Source organism: Canis aureus, chromosome 11 (assembly GCF_053574225.1).
Source record: "Canis aureus isolate CA01 chromosome 11, VMU_Caureus_v.1.0, whole genome shotgun sequence".
In the NCBI taxonomy this organism is placed as follows: Eukaryota; Metazoa; Chordata; class Mammalia; order Carnivora; family Canidae; genus Canis; species Canis aureus.
Window position 1 is genome coordinate 37,919,115 of NC_135621.1, and position 18,635 is coordinate 37,937,749.

Sequence of the window (18,635 nt, forward strand, 5' to 3'; positions counted from 1 at the left end):
AGTTAAGAATCTCTTACGGTTTGACTCCCTCTCAATTTCATCTTATTTTATTTTTCATTCCCTTCCCCTATGTTCGTTCATATGTTTTGTTTCTTAAATTCCACCTATAAGTGAAATCATATGGTATGTCTTTCTCTAATTCATTTATTTCACTGAGCAGCTCTAGTTCTATCCATGTCACTGAAATGTATGCACCTTTTGTCTAACATGCTTTTCCCCATCAGAAATTAAACAAGCTATACTTTTTAGTTATAGTTTAGAATGTTGGAAATTTTAGGACAAATTTCAAAACTAAGATACAATTTAAAAAATGTTTTAAGGGATCCCTGGGTGGCGCAGCGGTTTGGCGCCTGCCTTTGGCCCAGGGCACGATCCTGGAGACCCGGGATCGAATCCCCCACATCGGGCTCCCGGTGCATGGAGCCTGCTTCTCCCTCTGCCTATGTCTCTGCCTCTCTCTTTCTCTCTCTCTCTCTCTCTGTGACTATCATAAATAAATAAAAGTTAAAAAAAAATTTTAAAAATGTTTTAAGATACTAAACTCAGTAATACGGGGTTTGTTCATACTGAAGGAATGTTTCAGAAGAGTGTTTACAAAATTTCAAAGAGAAATAAACTTGGAAAAAAATGAAATTCCCTAATCTACCATCTCATAAACTTACTGTTTCTGCTGCAATGACCTCAAAATTCAATGATAATACTTACTAGTAAAAACATCACTGAAGAAGTATCAACAAATCAAAAGACTAAAGGTTAATTAGCTATATATGTTAGTTCCAGATTACCATATAATGTTCCAACCGACCCCATTTCACAGTATAATTCTCTTTATCAAGTACATTTGAAAAATTCTTCTGGTGCAACAATTACTACCCCTGTAACTTGGAAAAGTTTGTGCCTTAAAAAAATAGCAATTAGTTTTCTTTCCCCAATATACTGTTTAATTTTTAACATTTTTAAAGGCAAAAATACTGTAACTGAAACACCAAAAAAATTCACTCAATTTGATTTTAGAGATATCATACCTTTACCCCCCCAAATCTTGATGACTATTAGTTCATTACCTGAATGAAAAAAGCCTAGTATCACAAGATATCTGGCACTTAGTGTTAAGCCTAAACATTTTTTTTTATGTTTTTTCTCAAATTAAATTTGTTAAAACCCCCAAATACACAAAATACTCGATCAGCTTACCTGGAGAGATTAGCGATCTTCTCTTCCACCTAGCCTGATCAAAATTTGAAAAATCATACTAAAAAAAATTTAAAAAGACATTTAATTTATATATTAAGAATCATCCTACAATCTCAAAAGAGTTCCCCACAAATTATGTATTAAGTACAAGAATTAATTACAAAAATTAGCATGGACAAATCTAATAGATACTATCTTAATCAAGCGGTCAAAGTTAGTATCACCAATAACAGGACAAAGAAATGTTATACCTCCTAGTGAACAAGAGAAACCTACACATCACTCCTGCCAAAAACGCACAAAGTCAGTATCTATGTACAATCCTGAGGTATACGCATCCGAGAAAATCTGACAGAGGGACGGTCCCATATACAGTTGTCCTGTAGTCTTCAAAAATACATCATAAAGACAGAGACTTAGGGACGCCTGGGGGCTCAGCGGTTGAGCGTCCGCCTTCCGCGCAGGGCGTGATCCTGGGGTCCCGGGATCGAGTCCCACATGGGGCTCCCTGCATGGAGCCTGCGTCTCCCTCTGCCTGTGTCTCTGCCTCTCCCCTCTCTGTCTCTCATGAATACATAAATAAAATCTCAAAAAAATAAAGACAGAGACTTAGAACCTGAGCCAGAACAAAGGCAACAGGAGAGAACCAAATACAGATGGACTCTATCTGCACCGGGGAAACAAAGTTTACAAAGGACATCAACGAGATAATCGGAAATCTGAATATTAACTCTATGTTAAATATTACTGTGCAAATGGTCAGTTTGTTCAGTTTATTGCTATGGATATGTGAGAATCACCCTATTCCCAGAAAATACACTTAAGAATTTCCATGCGGGGGTGAGGGTGCACAGCGCCTGCAAGTCCCCTCCATCAGTTCAGGGGGAATGTGTGCACGCCACGTCAGAGACGGGAAGAGAAGTAACGCAGATGCGGCAAAGTATGAACGACTGATGAGCCCAAACCAAGGGTTCAGAAGACTTGTTGACAGGATCCTTGCAGCTTAAAGTTGGTAATTACCTCAAAATAGGAAGGTTTTTGGAGGAGTTAAAATTGCTTTTTGAACTCCGCACAAGTCACTGTAATACAAGGGGCCTACCACCACGTCCGGGGCGTCCCACGCCTTCCAGGGTCTGTGCTGGGTGAAGGGCTTTTTCTGACGGAAAATCCGCTTCTCCAGGGTGCGGAGCAGGCGCTGCCCCTCCGGCTACCGTTCCTGACCCTGCTGGGGCGGAGCGGAGGGCGGCCCCAGGCTCGGGGCTGTGGCGGAGGGGGAGCGGCGGCCCCAGGGGTCCCATCCCTCCCGGCCCCGGGCTCCGGGCTCCGGGCTCCGGGCTCCGGGCTCCGGGCCCCGGGCGCAGCCGCCGGCCGGCCTGCTTTACCCCTGCACAAACCAGCCCGCGGGCCCGGGGACAGCCCGAGGGGAAGGGCGAGACCTCACCTCGGCCAGGCGGCTGCCCCCTAGTCCGTAGCGGCTTTTGAGTCGCTCCACCACCAAATCCTGCCCGGGGGGCTTCACCAGCCTCGGCTCCATGGCGAGTGGACGCCGCCGTTGTCACCCCGGGAGCAGCGTTCAAACACGGCGGCGGGACGCGCAGGGGCGGAGCTCGCGTCACGGACCTGCGACACGACGCAGCACGCCCCGCCCCCCGCCTCGGGTGGAGAGCGCCCCGGAGCGCCAGGGGCACCGGGCGGGGGGAGCGACCCCAGGAGCGCCGGCACCGCCAGGGCCCAGACCAGGCAGCGAGGCCCTCCGTCTCACCCTCTACGCAGTGTTCAAAACGTCCTCTTCTGACGAGTGTTTTTCCTGCTGAAGGATTTAGTAACTAATTTCTCTACGACTGCGTTCTTTGGACTGATAAACGGCGTCTCACCTTTTGTCTTAAAAAGATTCTACTTCAGTTTTCCTCGGTCATGTCCACAGCAATCGCACCTCTGCAGGTGGCCCCTCTGGGAGGCGCTGGCGGCCTCAGCATCCCGACCCCGCGGGCCGCCGCCGCTTCCCGTCCCCCGTGCGCCCCGCGAGCGTGCAGGAATGAACGTGCACACGCGGTGGTCACCAGCACCGTGCACACCTGACTGCCGGCGACTCCCTCTTCCTCGAACCTAACACATTTAGGGTGCGTTCGGGCATACAAGAACACACCTCATGAACCGGGATGGCCTTTGCTAACTAGAGGCAGAAATCAAGGACGTCTTGTACTCAAAGCACAGAATTCCCAGAGGATGACTCCCTCACTTTCCCTGCCATTGGTCTGGGATTAAAAAGCAGTAGTAGAATGTAAACTCCCTGTACGAATGTAGTGAACTTAAGAACGAGCATGTACTTTCTTTTTTGAACAGTTTTTCCCAGTACTTAAGAACAGTGCCAGGCATTTAGTAGGTGGCTCAATATTTATTGGAACGGTGTATCAACCTAAATCCTTTATCAAACCAAGACTAACTGAAAGGAATAACTGAATCCACTTCATTAATTTATACAATTACATTAGCACGATCCTTTACCTTTCTAAATTATGAGTTCAACGTGTCTGGACTAACAAATCCTAGATTCTCTGGATTATCTTTCAAGTTCTTCAAATGCCAAAGTTTTAGAATATCATGAAGTTATCTGAAAATTATTTTTACCAATATTCTTTCCCATCGAATATTACATGTACAAATACTTTTTTATGCTCTATTTTAAGCAGATTTTTATTGAGACACTATGAAGTTGAGCCAGTTGGGGCAAAAAGTACTTGTCATTGTGGATTTATACTGCATAAGGATCAAATAACAGAGAGAAATCACAAAGTCCTTTCCTGAAATGTCTTTTGTCATTAACGTCCCAAGCCATCTTTTAAGCACCTTGGAATACTAACACTGGAAAACAGTTTACATGTCATTGAATAAAATTTTTGGTTCAAGCATTAGCTTTTAAAGCTCTTTTAATTCATAGTCTTAATGCTTTAGGATAGCATAGAAGATAGTGTAAACTCATTTGTCTAAAAAATATGTAAAGCATAATTCCCTTACTTGGAATTTATTCTAAAATCATGACAAAGCCATCAGCTGTCCCAGCTGAAAAACTATAACACACTATATCAATTTATATTACATAGGTCTCCAAAGAAGCCAATTCTTAATATTAAATGTACACACATGTAGTCCAAGGTTCAGGTAATTTCAAATGGTACACTGCAATAGGTTTATCTGCCTTTGTGGCCAAGTGGGTTCAGTGAGTGTTCCACCACTCATTACTCACACACACCACACATGACATCCTTCTCCTCCTCCGTCGGGTGGTTAAACAGGTATCATATGATAACCGATTTCCAAATCCCCAAACAACAGAATAAACCCCACCATCTTTCACTAAACAAAATGAGATGATTTCACTGGGAAGAACACAGGAGGGTAGAAGGCAGTCATTTTTGGTAATCAGAATACACAATATTTTGTGCTCTAGATTCTTTGTAGGTCTATATTGAGTAGGCTGATTGATATGAGAATACCTCCCCCTCCTGCCCCACCACCTTTTCAGCAGTTTGCCTAACTTTGACAGTAGCCATTTCCAAATAAATCTTCAGTGTGTATGTATCAAATTTGAAGTCACTTTTTTGGGAGCTTTGGAAATTATGTAGCAGTCTGATTTACAGAATTTTTATTGTTCTCCTTACTTTGGCTCTAGAATGAACAAACAACTAGATGCACAAGTAATAAATTTTTTAAATGTCATGGCTGTTAACAATTGTCACTTTATTTTTGCTACAAAATTCACCAGAAAAAGGTACTGCAACAATCTAGTATAAAGCAAATCTTTAACCAAAGAACATGGTATAGACCTTTTTAAAATAGTCATACTTTATCACAATAACTGCAAGGAAAAATTCAAGTTCTATCAGAACCAAGCTGCAGTTTGAGGTAGTAGAAACAGATGACAGAAAAGTTAAAAAACAAAACAAAAAAACTAAGGAAATACTTGTTTAAAATGTAAAAATTAATTTAATACCTCTGAAAGGGCACAGGAACTACAGATCATTTTAAGAAAAGAAGGTATTCTACTTAAAAGTTAATTTAACTATACAGGAGGTTCAAGGATTATAGAAGAGCACTTTGGTTAAGTCTCTACCCTCTGTGGCTCTACCCATTCATAAGTGAGTCTCTATGCATAAATGAGCACACCAATAGTTAATATTACCAAATATATTTCAAATCTAAAATAAAAATTATCCAAGTTGTGGTCCCTTTATTCAAATGGTAAGTTTATCCATGCAGGAAGTCCAATACCTTAAAAGGTAAAATTAAATTGCATATATCATATTCCTTCAAGAGTTTGAGAAGGTCTATTGCTTTTAACAAGATTAGTATTATTCCATTTTAACAGAGATATGTCAGGAGTACATAAACACAAGTACACCTGATTTACACCAGTGTTTAAACTTTTATTTCACACCATGCAAGGTCAATTATAACACATTAAAAAGTGACAACAGCTATAAGCTGCAATTTTACATTTATACATTGGAAACGTCCATTTTCAAAAGCTGAACATAATTACCATATTGTCACAACAGCTAAGCTCAATTCAACTGTTTATACAGATTAAATTTACTATGAAAAACAATGATTTTATATCTGTCCACATTCTGTGATACTAATTCTTCGACTAACAGACCCTTTAGGAGAGCCAAATGATTCAATCTTTTTCACAGTATCCATGCCATCCTTAACAAACCCAAATACTACATGCTTAAAGTCCAAATGCTCTGCTTTTTTCAATGTTATAAAAAACTGAGAATTATTGGTATCCCGGCCTCGATTGGCCATTGATAGTAAGCCAGGACCAGTATGTTTCACATCAAAATTTTCATCTTCAAATTTGTCTCCATAGATGGACCGTCCTCCTGTTCCATCATGTTTGGTGATATCTCCCCCCTGAAAGAATATTTCAGTTAATAAGAATCCTGAATAAAATATTAAAATACACACAGAACTAGTACTACAGGATAAGTCCTAAAAAAAACTCAGCTTCCTTGAGAATGTGGTTTAAAAACTAAGAAATACCTATTTTTGAAAGACAAAAAAAGAGAAGGTCTTTTTCCCACCCTCAATTTCTACCAGGTTTCAAGGTATTAGAGAAATTTGAACCATTTTAGGGTTGAAAGTTTTTGTGGGGACAGGAAGTTGGGTGGTGATACCACCAACTAATATACAGAAAAGCTAAAGTCTTAAGAAAATTCCAGGTGAAGAGAAACACTCAAATTTCCCAAGTTAGTGTGGTTCACTTTTCTAGACTTTTACTGTACTTACCTGGCAAACATAATCTGGAATTACTCTGTGAAAAATGGAGTTCTTGAAGCCAAAGCCTTTCTCTCCAGTGCAAAGTGCTCTGAAGTTCTCGGCAGTCAGAGGAACAATGTTTGAGAATAATTCCATGGTTATACGTCCTAGTGGTTCATCATCTGCGCAAACATCAAAAAACACCACAGGATTTGTCTCCTTCGATAACTCTGCTGTCAGTGATACTTGTCCTTTCTGGAGTTTCAATAAATTCTGTTGACATTCTTCAAATTTTTTCTTAAAACAGTCAGCCATTTCTTTGGTTTTAAACCTCACTGCAAGCTGTTCCACTTTGGCTTCTCCATCTATTAAACAACAAAACCACACAGGGACCTTAATATTAAAATAACTGTCATAAACTGTCTTATATATTTGTTATAGATTTTAGAAAAGTCCAAAAAGTGAAAAGTAGCATCTGAATGAAGAACTCACCAGCATAATCTGAGGCAGTCCAAACTAAAGCATTGTTCGAAACATTCAAGGGTTTTAATTCCATTGTTTTGGTAATAACATGGTTTGCACACACTTTAAAAACCTGGTCTCTTCTCATCAGGATCCGATAGTAATTCTTTAATGTATGCCAAAGAATCTTTATATCTCCTACACCACGCTCCTTCCACTGACTGACATCTCGATCCCATCTATAGAGTTTGGCTCTCTCTTTAAATAAAATTTCTTCATCCTCTTCTCCAGATTTTACTTCTACCTATGACAGTAGATAAAATTATAAGCTGCTGCTTTTAACATATCCCATGACAAATCCCAAAGATCCAAATGCCTCATATTACCGTTGCAATGACATTAATAAAATTTGAACTACAGTATCAAGATAAATGGTAATACCCAAGGGCTAGGAATACATATGATTTGGATGACGCAGTAAAGACTGATTTGTCACGAAATATTTTTCTCTTACATAGTATTCTTCCTCCTTTTGAAAAATAAATGCTTTTATAGGACAGAAGATGGTTTCAGAAAGTGTTCTTGAAGAGAAATATTAACTACTGATTATAGTTGAAAACTGATAATTTGCCTAAAATAACATTCTTGTCCAGAAAATGTATTTTACTTTCTATTGAAAGGATTTTGGCAAGTATGAGATTGGATACTTTATTATTTACAGAATTATGTTATGAAAACAAGATATTCTAAAAATTATGAAAAAACTTAGTTCTTCCCAACAATTTCATGTAGAATTTACATATATATATATAATAAATAATAAAAGCTTCCATTTGAAAAGGGAAATATTCTGAAAAAAAATGTAAACAACAAAGCTAGTCCTACAAGTCAAGCTTACTATGTTGAGTTTTAAACTTCAAATGTGAAGTTATTAGTAAGAGTTCCATTCTTTAATATTTACCTCTGGTAAGGACACTATTGGTTCAAAATGGATATCTTCATTATGAACTACTTCTTCATCACTATCATCTTCATCTTCACCAACTTTACTGGATGACTGTGTTCCAAACACAGCTGCTCCAGTATTTGCCCACTGGAAATTTTTATCTGATGAATAAATTAGGATATTTAAACAGTAGCATCTAATTTTATATGCTTTTAACCCCCCGTCACTTTATACTGAGGCCTGTAATTTCCAAGGATGACATATACTTTTAGTAAAAATGCTTAAAATTATATTACTCTGAGAAGTTTTACTCATATAGTGAGCACACAGTACATTTAGTACTGTTTCTGCTTTGAGATACAAAAGAAAAGATTATCTGAGCCTTAGGCAAATTTCATAATACTAAACAAGAACTTTCAGTAATGAAGTATGTTCTTAAAAGTACATACCATGGAACTTTGAACACTTAGCTCTGCTTCAAAGGTAGTTTACTTCATAAAACATTTTATCACATGTGAAAAATAACCTTTGAACCTAAAAATGTGTTCTCAAAGAGGTCAAATCTGGTACTTCCAAAGTAGTCAAAGCAGCCTAAACACATGTTTATAGCTTCTCTATTTCAACTTCTTCCTGCAGTAACTAGTGTTGCAGCTTACATTTCTTGCACTGGGAGAAGCTCACTGACTCTAACTATCCTCAAGGGATACTAAGCTGTTGGGCCTGAAAACCCCCCGTTTCCATACAGAGAAACAAAGACTGTTACTCTCCCTCACATCTAGGAGAAGATGAAAACTAATTACTTCTTTATCTCCATTTCAACTGAGATGGCCCAGCCTGCTAATACATTCTTCACTATCTTAGAGGAAAGAAACACCTCTTAACTTTTCATCACTTACTGATGAATCACCTTAAAAAAAATTCTACATCTATCTAGTGCTAAAAAAAACTTAACAGATATATCACAGATCATTTAAAAAGTAACTCAGCCCCTTGAAAAAAAAAGCACAAAATAAGTTATCTATTAACAGCAACTCCTAAGCTAGATTTAATGGGTAGGGGACAGGAAAAAAAAAAAAAAAAAGAAGAAGAAAAAAAACTTTAAAAAGAGAGAGAAGACAAAAATGCTTAAGATATTGCAAAAGAGGGTTTTGCCTGAGTGGCTCAGTTGAACAACTGACTCTCGATTTTTGGCTCAGGTCATGATCTCAGGGTTGTGAGGTCGAGCTCCACAATGGGCTCCTCGATGGGCATGCAGCCTGCTTCAGGTTCTCTCTCCCCCGCTTTGGTGCAACCCCCAAACCCACTGCACTCTCTCTTAAAAAAAAAAAAAATACTGGTCAGGAATTCCCAAGCAGAGGAAAAAATTTTAATTACCCCCAAGGATCCCTGAGAGGTATGACAGAAAATTTCAAAATTTCTCAATTTTAGTTCTTAATGCTGGGTGCATTATCGGAATCACACAGGAGCTTTTGTTTAAAAAAAAAAAAAAAAACAAAAACAAACAAAAAAAAAAACAATACCTGGGTTACCATGACCAGGGAATCCAACATAACAGATACTTTAAAAAAAAAAAAAAAAACACACAAAAACACCTTCCATGAAATTCAAATATGAAGCCAAGGGGTTTTTGAAAACCACTGCTTCCAGGAGGAAGAATTTTATAGTAAAAGTATAAAGACATACATGTCAATAATCAACATCAACTTCACAAAAACAGTTCTAGGTAATAGTATGTAGGAAGCTTCCATTATGTGTCTAGGTTTAATGAAAACATTAGAAAATCTGAAGGAACAAGGATAAAATAGTGATTATTGACAAAGGCAGGTGATTTCTAAACAGGCACTCCTTGTTATTCTCTTAGTTTCCAAGTTAAATATTATACAACAAACATGGAATGACTGACAGACCTATGTGAATAGAACTTGTGAAGAAAATGAATTTTAAAAAAGAAACAAAATCACTACAAAAAATGGACAGATTAAAAAAAAAATCACCATAGAAAAAGAATATGCAAGATAAAAAGAGGGAAAAAAAGATTCCTCTGAACCCAAAAAACCAACCAAAACAAAAACTTCAAAATCAGAAAGGTTCATGCAATGCCAGAAACAAGTTAAAAAAAAAAAAAAAGGATAGCTACATTCTGCATATTCTGGTGAAATTTATGATCTTTTAAAGAAAATAACAAAATTTAAAGATAAATCAAAAACACAAGCAAAAGGAAAACTGACAAAACCAAAGGCACTTCTTTGAAAAGACAGCATAAATTCCTGTCAGATCTAAGAACAAAACAAAGTAAAAAATGTAGTTGAACAAAGAACTTGGTGAATCATCTCATTGAAAAATGGTAAGTGGTGGTGAGGAGTAAATGTCATGAGGTTTGAGTCTAACCTGTTTCATAGTTTACTGCACAGTACTGATAGAGTACTTTGAAAACGTTACACTGAATAACAAGCAACCTAATACATCAACTTTCATTTGACAATTCTTTTTTTGTAGATAACTATATCCACTATACTGCTTTTAATCCTCTGACTTCAGGCTACTATAAATTAAAACAAAAATAAAGCAACTTGACATCAGTGAAGCTACAAATTCCAGCAAAACAAAAAATACCTGAAGGTAATTTCTGAAAGTTTTACATGTGTTTCCGTAAGTGGCCAGTGTGTGAAACAAGTTTAATTATGTGAGAGGGAAAAACGCTATTCTGGGTTAGTTAAATCACATACATATATATCTTCAATAAAATTTATTCACCAATAAAATATATTCCCCAAATCAAGCACCTTCTATAAGAACTTAGGTGGTGCTATAATCAGATATATGAAAGACATTGCAAGAATAAAAAGTAATATGCCATAAACTTGAAACAATCAAGTAATGTATTATTTCCTACAAATGATACAAAATGCACTAAAAACAGAAAACCACTGAAAAAGATAGGAAACCTCACCAACTATTAATTTATCACAATAAATTAGCATAATCCTATATTCAAACCTGATCAACTGGAAAAATAGAAAACTATAAAATCATCTCCTTAAAAAATACAGATGCACAAATCTTGAAATATTAACAAAAAACAAATCCAAAACTATAATTAAAAGAACAATGAACCAGGCAGCCTGGGTGGCTCAGCGGTTTGGCACCACCTTTGGCCCAGGGACTGATCCTGGAGACCCAGGATCAAGTCCCACGTCAGGCTCCCTGCATGGAGCCTGCTTCTCCCTCTGCCTGTGTCTCTGCCTCTCTCTCTCTTTCTCTCTCTCTGTCTCTCATCAATCAATAAATAAAATCTTTAAAAAAAAAAAAAAAAAAAAAAGAACAATGAACCAAAATCAAGGTAAATCCCAAACTGGAAAGGTGGTTCTGCATTTCAGGATGAGGAAAACTATTCACAGGATTTACACTGAATTAAGGGAAAATTCTTATGGTTTATATTAATAAATGTCAAAAATAATAGTAAAATTTAAAAGTCCTTCCTTTTTAAAACTCTAAACAGGTACGCCTGGGTGGTTCAGCAGTTCCGTGTCTGCCTTTGGCACAGGGCGTGATCCTGGAGTCCCAGGATTGGGTCCCACATCGGGCTCCCTGCATGGAGCCTGCTTCTCCCTCTGCCTGTGTCTCTGCCTGTGTCCCTGTGTCTCTGCCTCTCCTTCTCTCTCTGTGCCTCTCATGAATAAATAAATAAAATCTTAAAAAAAAAGTACCAAAAAAAAAAAAAAACCCTCTAAACAAACTAGAAGGTGAAGATGAGGGAAGCAATGTCCAACTTAGTTACAACACTGTGCAAAGGACCAATTCTTTCATTTGTGCTTGATTCTGTAACATAATCATTAAAATCTCTCCTCCCGATCTTACCTTTAGAACCAAAAGCAAAATCCCCAGAATTACTGGAAGCCAAATCTGCAAATGACAGCCCTGTGCTACTTCCAAATCCAAATGAAACTGTTTTGCTTTCCACTGGCAAAAGGAAAAGAGTAATTTAATATTTCAATTATTATATACTGAACATCAAAGCTTTACTCCATATCCAGCGAGAATGGGGGTAGGACGTTCTATACTACCAAAGGGGTTAGGTGTGTGGTGTGCAATATTTGTCTTCTGGTTATCTCTCTAAAAAAAAGTTACAAAATACACCCAATTCTGAACTGATTCTTCAGTATTATTAAGTTAACAAGTACTTTCTCATGGAACACTACACCAAAAGCAATGCAAAAAAATCTTTTTCAAAAAATGAGATGTAGATTTATACTAAGCCGGATAATAGAGCTATATAGTTTCTGCTTTATAGAGTCCTCTACAATCTAAAACTATATTCATTCACAGGTAGGGTTTTAGGGAAGATCTCCATAAAATATTCTGTTCTCTCTTCTAAATAAACTCACAGACACACACAAAAATGAGTGTCGTATTTATATTTGGTCACCTGGAGTCTGGGGATCTTAATTCTGACAGTGTGTAGCACATGATAAATTTAGTGCTAAGCCTTAGGTGCATTATGTGAAAACATCTGAGATTTTAGGTATGAGATTACTCCTTTTCTAGCATATAAGACTCTCAAGTGCCAATAAATGTAGTAATTGTGCGTTATTCAACAAATTAGTAAAGGGACAAGCAATTATGAAGGAACATAATTAGAAAAGATTTCCCCCTCTTCTACTATCAATTGGACTGAAAAAACAAGTAGGAAAGCATATCAGATCTTAATTACTATAACTGATTAATGAAGCAGGTAGAGAAAAAGGCATTGAAGGAATATTACAAAAAATTAATCTTATTTTAATATCTACAATTACTTCATATGTAAATTTTAATATACTTCAGTGATAACAGAATTCAAACAATATTCAAAGGAGACTATTATCACAAAGAAAACTTTCACATAAGTATTCTCATTTATTCTCAGGTAGATAGGTCTGACTCACAATGCTTCATATTCCTTAATAACTACAACTCTAACAATAAAAATACATGTTTATTATCTTTGTTGACAAGGAAGTATGATTTTTCTGGTTATTATTACAAATATCTCATGGCAGGACGCCTGGGTGGTTCAGTGGTTAAAGCGTCTGCCTTCAGCCAGGTCGTGATCCTGGAGTCCCAGGATCGAGTCCCGCATCGGGCTCCCTGCATAGAGCTAGCTTGCTTCTCCCTCTCTCTCTCTCTCATATGAATAAATAAATAAATTTTTTAAAAAAATCTCATGCCCCTTTTATACATCTCAAAATTTGTTTTAAGGTAAGGGAGTTCTTAGAATTGACATTTAAGCCTATTTTCTCAAACATACAGGGAGGTGTACCTTATATAATATATGCCTAGGATTTTGAAAACATCAAATTTTACCTTGGCTTGTAGAATCTCCATCATTTTCCTTTCTAGTAGACAAATCTACAGGTTTGTCCACAGTTCCAGAAGAAATAGGTGATGAACTAATAGATTTGGCAATAAAATCAGTTTCTTCAGATTTACATAAAAATGGTACAGTCACTTTAGTCCCACCTGTATACACACTGTCAGCTGTGCTAGTTACTTCCTCATTCTGGGATTTCTGCAAAGAGGAAATAACAAATAATTATGTCATTAAATACTGATTGACAAAAAGGATCACACATCCTATTTTAAAAGAAATTAAGGGGGTGCCTGGATGGCTCAGTCTGTTGAGTATCGTCGTCCAACTCTTGACTTCGGTTCAGGTAATGATCTCAGAGTCCTGGGATCCAGCCCTGCTTGATATATTCATTCATTACCCCCCTGCCACCCCCACATCTCACCCTGCCCCTTACCCACCCTGGCTAGTGCTCTCTCTCTAAAATAGATAAAATCCTTAAAAAAAAAAAAAAAAAAAAAAAAAAACCCACAACTAAAAAGGAAATTGAGGACTTGGGAGTTCTGAACAAAATGAAATAAGCACATTTAACCTTATCTCTCCCAAAACCTATGATTGAAATGGACTGAAACAGATAAAGTATAAAAAGCCTCTGAAAGGTGGATTAAGAATCCCAAGACTTGAAATATAATCTGGTGGTTAAGAACTTTACAGGTCTTTTCCTTCCCTGTCAACCTATATCCCAGCCTGGGTGCTAGGGCAGTCCCAAAACTGAAGCTGCCAATGACAGAAATGGGAAAAAAAAAAAAAAAAAATCCCAAGAAAAGCCAACTTTTCCTGGCCAGGGGTTGGGGGACATCATGAAATGATACGTGTTGAATGATCAGAAAAAAACTTTAAAGAAGTTATTGCAACAATGCTCCAGGATATAGGGACAAATTTTTAGAACAAATGGAAAGATAAGAAGTTCTCAGCAAAAAAACTGAAGGTATAAAAAGAATCAAATGGGAATTTTACAACTGAAAAATACAATAACAAAAAGCTCTCATGGAACATTTACCCAAGAAAGACTACATTCTGGCCCATAAAAATGCACCTCAACAAATTCAAAAGTATATACTCAGTCCACAAAGGAATTAAACTAGAAACCATTAAAAAAAAGAAAAAAAGAAAAAAAAAAAAAAAAAACTAGAAACCATTGCCAGAAATATAACTGGAGAAATCTCAAATATTTTGAGATTAAATAACACATTTTTTAAAATACATGTGTCCAAAGGTCTGTAGACAAATTAAAAATATTTTTAACAAAATAAATATGAAACTACAACTTATCAAACCTTATACAATGCAACAGAAACAAAGAACGGAAACTTTATAGTAATGAATGTATATATTAAGAAGATCTATGGGGCACCTGGGTGGCCCAGTAGGTTGCTTAAGTGTCTGCTTTTTGCTCAAGTCATGATCACAGGGTTTCTAGAATGTCCCCAGGGTCAGGCTCCCTGCTCAGCAGGGAAGTCTGCTTTTGCTTCTCCCTCTTCCCTGGGCTCATGCTTCTTCCCTCTCTCTCTTCTTTCTCAAACAAATAAGATCTTAAAAACAAAGACCTAAAACCAATAAACTTCCACCTTAAGAAACTAAAGAAGAGAGATATAAATGTAAAAAAGAGAAGAAATAATGAAAAGTATAGCAGAAATCAATAAAGCAGGAAATTAATGCAGAAAAAAATCAATAAAATCAAAAGCTGATTTTCTGAAAAGGTCAATAAAAATTGATAAACCTCTAACAGGCTAAACAAGAAAGATGCAAATTATTAATATCAGAAACGAAACAAGGGGCATCTGGGTGGCTCAGTCGGTTAAGCATCTACTTTGGCTCTGGGGTCCTGGGATCAAGCCCCTTGTGGGTCTTGTCCTGATTTTCCCCCTGCCCCTCCCCGTTTGTGCATGCTCTCTCTCTCAAAAAAATAATAAACTCTTGAAAAAAAGAAATGATAACAAGGCCATCACTAACTCACTTTTAATTGATGGATGTTAAAAGGGTAATAAATTTTAATGAATTTCATGAACAGCGTTAAATCCACAAATTTGATAACATAAAAAAATGGACCAATTCCTTCAAAGATACAACCTACCAAAACTCACAAATGAAACAGATAATCTGAACAGGCCTACATCTATTAAAGATCAATTAATATCCTTCCAGGACCAAATGGTTCAGTGGTAAATTCTATCAAACATTTAAGAAAGAAATAATAGGGACGCCTGGATGGCTCAGTGGTTGAGCATCTGCCTTCAGCTCAGGTCCTGATCCTGGGGTCCTGGGATGGAGTCCCGCATCAGGCTCCCCACAGGGAGCCTACTTCTCCCTCTGACTGCGCCTCTGCCCCTCTCTCTGTGTCTCATGAGAGTCAGGAAGGAAAGAAGGGAGGGAGGGATGGAAAAAGAGGAAAAAAAAAAAAGAAAAAGAAAGGAAAGAAAACCAATTCCCACAATGTCTTCCCACAATTCCCACAACTTCCACAATTTGCTTCAGAGGCAACACTTTCTATCAAGCAAAAATTAATAGGAGAAACAGACAAATCTATAATTATGCCTAGCAACAGTTCACTCAATGATAAAAAGAACAAGGAGACAAAAAAATTAATCAAAGATATATTGAAACTTGGACAACACAGAACACAGTATCAACTAGTTTCATCTTAACATTTATAGAACACTCTACCCCAAAAGAACAGACTATACATTCCTCTCAAGTGCACACCAATCACCAAGACAGCCTTCATTAAGCCTATAAGAACTAAAATTACTCAAAATATGTTCACAGACAATAATGGAATTAAATTAGAAATTAGAAACAGAATATCTGGAAAATTACCAAATATTTGGAAGTAACATACTAATACATATATCAAAAAGAGTATCTCAAGGGAAATATATATTTTTAATTGAATGTAAATGAAAATACCACACAGTAAAACTTGTGGGATAGAGCCGAATAGTTCCTAGAAAGAAACTTACAGCACTAAATATACTAGAAATGAAGAATGGTCTTAAATAAGTAATTTACAGTTCTACTGTAAGAAACTAGAAAAAGAGCAAAATAAATTGGAAATAACCTTCCATGAATCAATAAATAAACTGTGGTAGATCCACACAATGGAATACTTAGTGATAGACAGGAACAAACTATTACTACACACAATAACTTAGGACAAATCTCAAGGGCATTATGCTAGGTGAAAAATGCCAGTATCAAAGATTACACACTGTAGGATTTCATTCAGATGTTAGATGTTTTGCTTAGGAAAAAGCAAAAATATAGAAACAGAAAACACCAGCTGCTAGAAGATATAAGTGGGAGAGAATCTGAATACAAAAGGATGATATGAAGGAAACTTTGGGAGATGTATCCTATCTGTGGTGAAAATTATAAAAATTCAGGCATGTGTAAGAACTCAGAAAACAGACACACAAAGTGAATTTTACTTCTCTAAATTAAAAAAAAATTACTACAAATAAAGAAAGTCTTTATTTCTTAACATACCAAAGCATTAGGAAAAGAGAATTCACTCTATGTTTGTGTCAAACATTTTATGCTATCATAACAGTATTATTCCTAATAGCCAAAAAAGTAAAACCAACCCAAATGGCCATTAACAAATGAATGGATAAATGAAATGTGGTATATCCATACAATGGAGTATTATTATTCAGCCATTAAAATCAATACATACATATATATGCTACAATGTAGATACACCTTGAAAACATTAAAGAAGCCAGACACAAAGGCCACATATCATCATGACTTTTTTTTATAACAAATGTCCCTAACAAGCGAACTTTATAGAGACAGAAAGTCCATCAGTGTAGTTTCTAGGGCTGGAGCAGCTAGGGGGAAATGGGGAAGAGTGAGGACTATTAAAGGTCAGAGGTTGTCTTGGGGTAATAAAACTGTTCAAAACGGACTGTGGTAATGGTTGCACAACCATGTAAATATACTAAAAACCAGTGAATTGTACACTTTAAAATGGGTGAATTGTATGGTATATAAATTATATCACAATAAATGTTACCCAAAAAAAGTTGGCTAGATTGTTTGGGTGATAGGAAGGGTTTTAATTCAGCTCCTAATGCATCCTCACCTTAGAGTCCTTGAATGGAAAACTCAATACAGACAAATCAAATTACTTCTGTTTTGTTCAATACTGTATCCCCAATCGTCAGCATAGTGCTAGCTCACAGTGAACACTTATAAACAGAGGACACTTAAGCATTTTATGCAACAGATGCAAATCCAAGGTAAAGTAGACTGAGTATAAAGATAAAGCAAGAACAATGCATTATGAGAGAATGTAAATTACATCTCTTAGAGTGTATTTTAGCTTTAATTGTTTTTAGTTTTCTATTTCATCTCTGTGTATTAAAGGATGCTTACTCTCCTCCAAAATACAGCTTATTGTGGCATTTTTTTCAATCTTTATAGAGATTTATCACATTTAACTTTGGTACTAAAAGTATTTTTGGACAGTCACTAATATTAATATTTAATGAAGATCGTGAAGAGTGTTACAGGACATTTTAATTTATAACAATGAGGAAGATTTTAAAATAACACAACTGTCGCTTCAAATAAGGTATCAAACTCCTATAAACAGCATGGTTCACAAAACAATGACAAAAGATACCAAGTCCTTGTATACTGGCTAAAGTGGCACCACAAGAAGGAAAAGAATAAATGATGTACAATTCAATCTGTGCATCAGAACTGAAATTATTTTTCAGTTTTAAGTTTTCAAATAAATGAATTTTAAATCAATAACTAATTTTAAGTTCTGCACATAAAAGGCCATGTTTAAATCACTGTATAAATTTGCATAATCCAAATTTATATTAATATGACTTTACTGTATTTGTTGAATGAATAACTACATGATAAAGCCTCTAGCATCTAGCAATTAGAGTAACAGCCATTACATATTGTGTACTTCCAGTGAGTCCACGCAAACTGTTAAGTAATTTGAAATACACTTTAGATTCAACATAGTGAGGCCACTGCTGTAAAAACTTCAGATTTCCACAAATAAATCTGTCGTTATAAATGGGAAAGTGGTATCGTTACATCCACTGATGGTCATTAATTTTATGTGTACTGATGAATTAAGCTTAAACCTACACATCCTAGGTGGCCAGCTAAACTCCTCAGAGTCAGAAAGACTAACAAAGAGTAATCAATTTCTTAGAGACTCAGACCATGTGTTTACACCACACATCTCTCTCTAGTCACATATCCTTTAAATAAACCACTGCATTTGTAACTAATTCCAGGACCCTACTTCAATAACCATCTCTCTAACAAAACAAAACAAAACAAAACAAACAAAAAACAGTATTACTTGAAGGGCAGGAACGTTCTGAATACATGCCAATATTACACTGTAAG

The 18,635-nt window shown here is 36.5% G+C and overlaps 2 protein-coding genes across 13 annotated transcripts in view; both read right to left on the bottom strand.

Annotated features, from left to right (window-relative positions):
* The window catches only part of CCDC138 (coiled-coil domain containing 138), a 111,095-nt gene extending 108,208 nt beyond the window's left edge, over positions 1-2,887 (bottom strand). For 2 of the 8 annotated variants that reach the window (XM_077914847.1, XM_077914848.1), the window contains exons 1-2: positions 2,636-2,803; positions 1,195-1,252 (exon numbers count right to left, since the gene is read on the bottom strand). In XM_077914847.1, the coding sequence (XP_077770973.1) occupies positions 1,195-1,252; positions 2,636-2,728 (151 nt within the window). In that variant the 5' untranslated portion in view covers positions 2,729-2,803. Of the gene's footprint in view, positions 1-1,194; positions 1,253-2,293; positions 2,396-2,635 lie in introns of those variants that run through there. The other 6 variants (XM_077914846.1, XM_077914845.1, XR_013389248.1 and 3 more) reach the window with 5 other exon arrangements.
* A 2,710-nt stretch (positions 2,888-5,597) lies between these two features.
* Positions 5,598-18,635, bottom strand: part of LOC144323892 (E3 SUMO-protein ligase RanBP2) — a 92,649-nt gene continuing 79,611 nt past the window's right edge. For all 5 annotated transcript variants that reach the window (XM_077914842.1, XM_077914840.1, XM_077914841.1 and 2 more), the window contains 6 exons: positions 13,208-13,412; positions 11,723-11,824; positions 7,880-8,025; positions 6,949-7,222; positions 6,487-6,821; positions 5,598-6,111 (listed from right to left, as the gene is read on the bottom strand). In XM_077914842.1, coding sequence (XP_077770968.1) covers positions 5,806-6,111; positions 6,487-6,821; positions 6,949-7,222; positions 7,880-8,025; positions 11,723-11,824; positions 13,208-13,412 — 1,368 coding nt within the window. In that variant the 3' untranslated portion in view covers positions 5,598-5,805. The remainder of the gene's footprint in view (positions 6,112-6,486; positions 6,822-6,948; positions 7,223-7,879; positions 8,026-11,722; positions 11,825-13,207; positions 13,413-18,635) is intronic.